A 10956-nucleotide genomic window follows, 5' to 3' on the forward strand; every position below is an offset into this window, starting at 1 on the left:
AAAAAAAACGCAATCCACGTTTACACCGGGTTTTTGTGAATGTGACATATTCAAGAACCCCTCGAGTACCAAATGGTTGGCCTCTTATGTTTAACATTCTGTCTCTTCGAAACCGGGAAAATTAAAAAAAAACGTACTTGAAACCGCACAGCAGGAAAGGTTTGTTGTCAAGCAGATAACAGTGTGCAGCGTCGTACTGGCTGCACTCTATCAAATACCTGGTGTGATTGTCCGACGGAGATACAAATAGTCTGCGCCTTTCTAGCTTTGTCTTTGCCTCCTTTCAGCAGGTGGTTATGTATGGTGGAGGAGGGGTCAAGATGTAAGTATCGCTTAACATTGATATCATATTTCATAACTGTAACTGTCCTTTACCCAGGTGATGTATTTCCTTACCCTCTTGGGAATGGAGTAACCTGGTCAAAATGTATAAGTTTGCTCTATTTCACGGACATCATACCCAGCACCAAACCCAGCACAAAACCCAGTAGAATACCCTGTACCACACCCTGTAGCATAATCAGCACCATACCTTATACAATACCAAGCACAATACCAAGTCGAATACCCAGCACCATACCCTGAATTATACACAGTAGCATACTCAGCACTATACCTTATACAATACACAGCACCATACACTGCACTATATCCAATAGCATACTCAGCACCATACTTTATGTAGAATACCTAGCAGCATACCATGTACCATACCCTGCACCATACCCTGCAGCAAACCCAGCACCACACCCAGCACCACACCCAGCACCACACCCAGCATCACACCCAGCACCACATCCAGCACCACATCCAGCACCACACCCAGCATCACACCCAGCACCACACCCAGCACCACATCAAGCACCATACCCAGCACCACACCCAGCATCACACCCAGCACCGTACTCAGCACCACACTCAGCACCACACCCAGCACCATACCCAGCACCACACAGAGCACCACATCCAGCACCATATCCAGCGCAATACCCAGCACCACACCCAGCACCACACCCAGCACCACATCCAGCACCACACCCAGCACCACACCCAGCAACACACCCAGCATCACACCCAGCACCAGACCCAGCACCACACCCTGCACCACACCCAGAACCACACCCAGCACCACACCCAGCAACACACCCAGCATCATACCAATGACAACACCAAATACCATACCCAGCACCATACCTAGCACCAGACCCAGCACCAGACCCAACACCAGACCCAGCATCATACCAAGCATCACACCCAGCACCCCACAAAGCACCACACCCAGCACCATACCAAGCAGCACACACAGCACCATACCCAGCACAATACCTAACACCATACCTAACATCATACCCTGCAGCAAACCCAGCACCACACCCAGCACCACACCCAGCACCACACCCAGCACCACACCCAGCATCACACCCAGCAATACACCCAGCATCACACCCAGCACCACACCCAGCACCACACCCAGCACCACACCCATGATCACACCAAACACCACACCCAGCACGATACACAGCACCACACCCAGCACCTCACACAGCACGACATCCAGCACCACACCCAGCACCAAACCCAGCGCCACACCCAGCACCACATCCAGCACCAGACCCAGCACCAAACCCATCACCACACTCAGCACCACACCCAACACCATACCCAGCACCCCACCAAGAACCACACCTATCACCACACCAAGCGCCACATCCAGCACCACACCCAGCACCACATCCAGCAACACACCCAGTCCCAAACCCAGCACCACACCTAGCACCACACCAGGCATCACACCCAGCGCCATACCCAACACCAAACCAATCACAACACCAAGTACCACACAAATCACCACACCTAGCACCACACCCAGCACCATACCCAGCACCACACAGAGCACCATACCCAGCACCATACCCAGCACCATATCAAGCACCATATCCAGCACCATACCCAGCACCACACCCTGCACCATACCTAGCACCACACCCAGCACCACACCCAGCACCACACACAGCACCATACCCAGCACCACACCCAGCACCACACCCAGCACCACACCCAGTACCACACCCAGCATCACACCCAGCACCAGACCCAGCACCACACCCTGCACCACACCCAGAACCACACCCAGCACCACACCCTGCACTTAAGTCTGCACCATACCCAGCATTACACCCAGCACCACATCCAGCATCACACCCAGCATTACACCCAGAACCACACCCAGCATCACACCCAGCATTACACCCAGCACCACATCCAGCACCATACCCAGCACCACACCCATGATCATACCAAACACCACACCCAGCACGATACACAGCACCACACCCAGCACCTCACACAGCACGACATCCAGCACCACACCCAGCGCCATACCGAGCACCACACCCAGCACCACACCCAGCACCATACCAATGACAACACCCAGCACCACACCCAGCACCACACCCAGCACCACACCCAGCACCACACCAAGCATCACACCCAGCACCAGACCCAGGACCACACCCTGCACCACACCCAGAACCACACCCAGCACCACACCCAGCACCACACCCAGCATCATACCAATGACAACACCAAATACCATACCCAGCACCATACCTAGCACCAGACCCAGCACCAGACCCACCACCAGACCCACCACCACACCAACCACCACACACAGCACCACACCCGGCACCACACCCAACACCAGACCCAGCATCATACCAAGAATCACACCCAGCACCACACACAGCACCACACCCAGCATCATACCAAGCACCGTACCCAGCACCACACCCAGCGCCTTATACAGCACCACACCCAGCACCATACCAAGCAGCACACACAGCACCATACCCAGCACAATACCTAACACCATACCCAGCACCATACCAATCACCACACCCAGCACCACACCCTGCACTTCAGTCTGCACCACACCCTGCACTTCAGTCTGCATCACACCCAGCACCACACCCAGCACCACACCCAGCATCACACCCAGCACCAGACCCAGCATCACACCCTGAACCACACACAGAACCACAACCAGCACCACACCCAGCACCACACCCTGCACTTAAGTCTGCACCATACCCAGCATTAAACTCAGCACCACACCCAGGATCAGACCCAGCATTACACCCAGCACCACACCCAACATTACATCCAGCACCATACCCAGCACCACACCCATGATTACACCAAACACCACACCCAACACGATACACAGCACCACACCCAGCACCTCACACAGCACGACACCCAGCACCACACCCAGCGCCATACCAAGCACCACACCCAGCACCACACCCAGCACCACACCCAGCACCACACCCAGCACCACACCCAGCATCACACCCAGTACCAGACCCAGCACCACACCCTGCACCACACCCAGAACCACACCCAACACCACACCCAGCACCACACCCAGCATCATACCAATGACAACACCAAATACCATCACCAGCACCATATCTAGCACCAGACCCTGCACCACACCAACCACCACACACAGCACCACACACAGCACCACACCCAACACCAGACCCAGCATCATACCAAGCATCACACCCAGCACCACACACAGCACCACACACAGCACCATACCCAGCACCATACCCATCACCACACCCAGCACCACACCCTGGACTTCAGTCTGCATCACACCAAGCACCACACCCAGCACCACACCCAGCACCACACCCAGCATTACACCCAGCATCACACCCAGCATCACACCCAGCATTACACCCAGCACCACATCCAGCACCATACCCAGCACCACACCCATGATCACACCAAACACCACACCCAGCACGATACACAGCACCACACCCAGCACCTCACACAGCACGACATCAAGCACCACACCCAGCACCAAATCCAGCGCCACACCCAGCACCACATCCAGCACCAGACCCAGCACCAAACCCATCACCACACTCAGCACCACACCCAACACCATACCCAGCACCCCACCAAGAACCACACCTATCGCCACACCCAGCACCACACCCAGCACCACATCCAGCACCACACCCAGTCCAACACCCAGCACCCCACCAGGCATCACACCGAGCGCCATACCCAACACCAAACCAATCACAACACCAAGTACCACACAAATCACCACACCTAGCACCACACCCAGCACCATACTAATAACAACACCAAGTACCATACCAATCACCATACCCAGCACTACACACAGCACCACACACAGCACCACACCCAGCACCACACACAGCACCACACCCAGCACCACACCCAGCACCACACACAGCACCACACCAAGCATCACACCCAGTACCAGACCCAGCACCACACCCTGCACCACACCCAGAACCACACCCAACACCACACCCAGCACCACACCTAGCATCATACCAATGACAACACCAAATACCATCACCAGCACCATATCTAGCACCAGACCCAGCACCACACCAACCACCACACACAGCACCACACACAGCACCACACACAACACCAGACCCAGCATCATACCAAGCATCACACCCAGCACCACACACAGCACCACACCCAGCACCATACCCAGCACCATACCCATCACCACACCCAGCACCACACCCTGCACTTCAGTCTGCATCACACCAAGCACCACACCCAGCACCACACCCAGCATCACACCCAGCACCACACCCAGCATTACACCCAGCATCACACCCAGCATCACACCCAGCATTACACCCAGCACCACATCCAGCACCATACCCAGCACCACACCCATGATCACACCAAACACCACACCCAGCACGATACACAGCACCACACCCAGCACCTCACACAGCACGACATCAAGCACCACACCCAGCACCAAATCCAGCGCCACACCCAGCACCACATCCAGCACCAGACCCAGCACCAAACCCATCACCACACTCAGCACCACACCCAACACCATACCCAGCACCCCACCAAGAACCACACCTATCGCCACACCCAGCACCACACCCAGCACCACATCCAGCACCACACCCAGTCCAACACCCAGCACCCCACCAGGCATCACACCGAGCGCCATACCCAACACCAAACCAATCACAACACCAAGTACCACACAAATCACCACACCTAGCACCACACCCAGCACCATACTAATAACAACACCAAGTACCATACCAATCACCATACCCAGCACTACACACAGCACCACACACAGCACCACACCCAGCACCACACACAGCACCACACCCAGCACCACACCCAGCACCACACCCTGCACCACACCCAGCACTACACCCAGCATCACACCAACCACCACACCCAGCACCACACCCAGCACCACACCCAGCACCAGACCCAGCACCATAAACAGCACCATACCCATCACCACACCCAGCACCACACCCTGCACTTCAGTCTGCATCACACCCAGCACCACACCCATCACCACACCCAGCATCACACCCAGCACCACACCCAGCATTACACCCAGCATCACACCCAGCATCACACCCAGCATTACACCCAGCACCACATCCAGCACCATACCCAGCACCACACCCATGATCACACCAAACACCACACCCAGCACGATACACAGCACCACACCCAGCACCTCACACAGCACGACATCAAGCACCACACCCAGCACCAAATCCAGCGCCACACCCAGCACCACATCCAGCACCAGACCCAGCACCAAACCCATCACCACACTCAGCACCACACCCAACACCATACCCAGCACCCCACCAAGAACCACACCTATCGCCACACCCAGCACCACACCCAGCACCACATCCAGCACCACACCCAGTCCCACACCCAGCACCCCACCAGGCATCACACCGAGCGCCATACCCAACACCAAACCAATCACAACACCAAGTACCACACAAATCACCACACCTAGCACCACACCCAGCACCATACTAATAACAACACCAAGTACCATACCAATCACCATACCCAGCACTACACACAGCACCACACACAGCACCACACCCAGCACCACACACAGCACCACACACAGCACCACACCCAGCACCACACACAGCACCACACCAAGCATCACACCCAGTACCAGACCCAGCACCACACCCTGCACCACACCCAGAACCACACCCAACACCACACCCAGCACCACACCCAGCATCATACCAATGACAACACCAAATACCATCACCAGCACCATATCTAGCACCAGACCCAGCACCACACCAACCACCACACACAGCACCACACACAGCACCACACCCAACACCAGACCCAGCATCATACCAAGCATCACACCCAGCACCACACACAGCACCACACCCAGCACCATACCCAGCACCATACCCATCACCACACCCAGCACCACACCCTGCACTTCAGTCTGCATCACACCCAGCACCACACCCAGCACCACACCCAGCATCACACCCAGCACCACACCCAGCATTACACCCAGCATCACACCCAGCATCACACCCAGCATTACACCCAGCACCACATCCAGCACCATACCCAGCACCACACCCATGATCACACCAAACACCACACCCAGCACGATACACAGCACCACACCCAGCACCTCACACAGCACGACATCAAGCACCACACCCAGCACCAAATCCAGCGCCACACCCAGCACCACATCCAGCACCAGACCCAGCACCAAACCCATCACCACACTCAGCACCACACCCAACACCATACCCAGCACCCCACCAAGAACCACACCTATCGCCACACCCAGCACCACACCCAGCACCACATCCAGCACCACACCCAGTCCAACACCCAGCACCCCACCAGGCATCACACCGAGCGCCATACCCAACACCAAACCAATCACAACACCAAGTACCACACAAATCACCACACCTAGCACCACACCCAGCACCATACTAATAACAACACCAAGTACCATACCAATCACCATACCCAGCACTACACACAGCACCACACCCAGCACCACACACAGCACCACACACAGTACCACACCCAGCACCACACACAGCACCACACACAGCACTACACCCAGCATCACACCAACCACCACACCCAGCACCACACCCAGCACCAGACCAAGCACCATAAACAGCACCACACTCAGCACCACATCCATGATCGTACCTAGCACCATACCCATCGCCATTCCCATCACCACACCCAGCACCACACCCAGCACCATTCTCAGCATCATACCTTGCACCATACCCAGCAGCACACCCATCGCCATACCCATCACCACACCCAGCACCACACCCATCGACATACCCAGCTCATCGACGAGTGTTTAAAAATTTCATTAAAAAAAACAGAAGGGTGACATTCTCTTTAATTGAGACTCTTAACTGTAACATGTATCATCTCGGGGTAGCATCTTTGTCCCATTCTAGAATATATATACATATCGTGCTAGTCTCACTTGTCAAGGTCAAATATATTTATTGACTTAAAGGCATCCGACCCATATTAATAAAATATGAATGCCTCAGTAGTTCATGATCAGTTAGATTCTTTTTGCGTAAACAATTCAGTCAAGCTTGCAACAATAGATGAAAATGCTGATAACTTTGGACCGCAGTATAAAGAATAATACCGATTAACTATATACAGGGAGTCGATATATAACGAGCGTCATGGTCCTGTTGAACAAAATGAGCAAATGATAGAAGCTAATTTCAACATTCCCCAGTAGTATTATAACGATATCATGTAGCAGAATATGTGTGTGCACCGTAAAATGATGTCAAAACACGGCTACGGGTGTGATTCATTTTATTAGATGACGAGTATGTATGGTATACTTTCTTTCACACCCTGAAATGCACAATAACACTCAATAAGAATCTTGTAAATTATGACAATTAAAATAAGAACATGATACTTTATTAGGATTACCTTATACATGTATAGAGGATATGTATACGTCAGAACATGGTACACTATTAGAATTACATTATACATACATATAGTTTATGCATACGTCAAATCAAAATACTTCTTAAGTGGTGTAAAATGTGATCAATAGATAAACATAATAATAATAATAATATATTTGCATGTGGTGATAAGTAAACATACCAGAAGTATGTAGGTTACACTTTAGTCTGTCGCGACTACATAGCCAGGGCTACAGTACCTATAACTATGGAAAGTATTCTAAATGTACGATAAAACTAGCTTCCTTACACAATGCTCTTGCACGTGTGGACATTATTATCAAATCAGTGCTATTGTTTATACATATTTACAGATCTGAACACAACACTACCATAAAACACAATTAATTACTAAACATACTTAAACTATCATAAATGCCCACACACTTACAATTAACATTTAACAAATATATGACAAAGCCTTATAAACATATTCAAACAACACCCTGTCCAGGAGAGTCAGACATTGACTTAATCTCCCACACATCATAACAAATACCTTATTTAACGTACACCTATATATAATCTTATTTATGAAAAGATGGTTTATATATGTTTGAGTATTTAATTCGAAACATACCTTGACTTTACAAAATCTATAAAATGTGCCCACTTGCTGTCGTCTGTCGGTGACTTGTCTGTGGAGTGACTGAGGTGCAAGTGTGGGTTAAAAAGCATGCAAAGCTGACCCTAAAGAAAACAATAGGGTCAACCACTCAACCAGAACATTTGCCCTGGCTGACACAAAGGAGCTGATAGGGTAGTGACTGACCCAAGCATAACTAAGTTAAAAGGTGTAGTATCAAATCGTCATTAAAATCCCTAAAACCCATACTGCAAACTAATACTAATACTATATACTAAATACTAATATTAAATACTAATACTAAATATTAATATTAATAATAATAATGACTAATGCTAATACTAACTACACTGTGTATTATATACACTATATACTAATACTGACACTAAGTGATTTACTGGTTAGTTGACAGTCAAACAAAACCTGTAACTGCCACAATCATATCCCAGGGCCGCCAGAGAGACAGTTCTCAGCTATATCCTGTGGGGTCAATCGCTTTTAACATGTCTAAGAATAAACTCATTTTAAGGCACTTGATTGGTCAAAACCAGCTGCCCTGGTAGATTTTTATGTTTAACAGCTCCATAACTATGCTCTTCGATTTCAGCGATAGATATGATTTGTTACCTAGATGTTGTCATAAAAAGCCAATTGTCTCAACATTCCAGTTTCTTAAATAGTAGAAAAGAGTGTGTTGAAATGTATCTACGATTTGTTTTATTGGACACAATATATGCTCTGTAAATTGTAGTAGACTGTAAATACTCCTGCTGCCATGTAACTTAAATATATACTCTTCACTAAACGAAACGCAAAACGGATATTTTTGGCCATAAAAGCAAAACTGAGCGGACCAAGAGATGCAAAATGATGAGGTTTAATTTATTATAGAGTCAGAGACAAATTCCCCTGATCAAAATGATCAGAACAAGGACTTGCAAGCCATTAGTCGGGAAACACGTACGATTCGGGAAAAAACGCACCCAGTGCATTAACAAAAGGGCCACGGAGCTGCACCTACTGCACGTGCAGCAGCACTGTGAACGGTATTAAAGGTTTTGTCTGGCATCTGCGTCAATCGAACAGTCAAAGTTCAACAACATGCCAAGATTAGCAGGAGTGCAAAGAAACAGCGTCACAGGCTGCTTGCAGACATGGGAATCCCGATCAGCTGTAGCCAGGGTTTTTCAACGTACCGCCCAGCACCATTACAAGGCTTCAACAGCACGGGTCAACACGTGATCGGCAAAGGTGGGGACCACAAAGAGTAACCACCCCTGCCCAAGATCGCTACATCCGACTGTGCCACCTACGTGAAAGGACGCCCATAGCCACCCCAACCGCATCCCAAATACCCGGACTGCGCAGAATCTCCGACCAGCCCGTACGAAAACGTTGAAGAGCAGAAGGTCTACGAGCAAGACGTCCTTGCCTCATATTGAGTAGATAACATCGTTAACAACGACTGCATTGGTATCAATGGCCTCAATTTTCCTTCCTCACACAAATCTGGCTTTGCGTTTCTTTTTTTGAAGAATATATTTATGAAGGTTTGTGGCCTGAAAAACAACTAAAGTTATGTCTTATCGCCTCCATAATCCCTGCTGACGCTATCGTTATCTTCAATTTCCATCTGCCACAAAAAGCGTGAATAACATGAATAAACCGCACTGATGCAACTAAGCAAATGCATATTTGTTGTGGGCAAATATCTAACTGTTTGATTGGCAAATACCTAACTTCTGGATATAGTTTGTCAATATGAAATATTCTAATTAATTGTGGATACACTGGTCACACATACAAAAACTCATGACAGATGAACTGGTGACTTGATAAACAACACGAAAGAATCTAGTTGATCAAAGGCACCGCACAGCATTTTATTAGGCACACGACAGTATCGATCTTTTGGCTTTGAACCACCACACCACCCTGTCGGTAGGGGTTATCTTATCGGTGCGCAAATAACTGTAATAACTGTTAACGCACATGTTGTTATACCCATTCTTGGGTAGTTAAGTGCATGGGGCTTGCATTAAAGAGAATCTCAATCACGAAATCTCGCGTTCTCGCGATATCGCATTCTCGTGTTTTGGGCATATTTACCTCATTTCCAAAGGTCGAGATCGCGAGAATTACAGTATTCCACAGTATTTGGATCAGTTTCATTATTTAGGCTGGTGGGGAGAGATATGTCGATTTTGGGGGTTTGGAGTTTGGGCGTGAAGGTGTTATTTGGGGCTGTTTTTAACTGTAAATTATTTAGGTTGTGTATATTTAGGCAATTTATTATGCGTTGAGAGATTGGTGTTAATTGAGGGGTTTTGCGAGCTAGAGCTTGGAGTCTGGAGATTATGTTAGTTTTAAGGATCTGTTGGATTTGTTGGTTTTGTTGGGTTGAGGCCCAGTAATTTATTGTTAGATGTTCTCGGCGTAGATCAAGGGGTATTTCGCCTGTTAGTGCCTGGA

General features: G+C 49.9%; 1 protein-coding gene across 1 annotated transcript; it reads left to right on the plus strand.

Annotated features, from left to right (window-relative positions):
* Positions 1-1505: 1505 nt before the first annotated feature.
* On the plus strand, positions 1506-7552 carry LOC125372083 (mucin-2-like; the record flags this gene model as incomplete). Its single annotated transcript, XM_048381036.1, has 7 exons — positions 1506-1880; positions 2087-2145; positions 2327-2411; positions 2923-2945; positions 3395-3561; positions 6766-6873; positions 7494-7552. Coding segments are annotated over 7 exons (876 nt in total), but the record flags the coding sequence as incomplete, so codon positions are not given.
* Positions 7553-10956: the final 3404 nt, after the last annotated feature.

The sequence above is a fragment of the Haliotis rufescens genome, unplaced genomic scaffold (genome assembly GCF_023055435.1).
Source record: "Haliotis rufescens isolate VD_foot unplaced genomic scaffold, xgHalRufe1.0.p SCAF_35, whole genome shotgun sequence".
In the NCBI taxonomy this organism is placed as follows: Eukaryota; Metazoa; Mollusca; class Gastropoda; order Lepetellida; family Haliotidae; genus Haliotis; species Haliotis rufescens.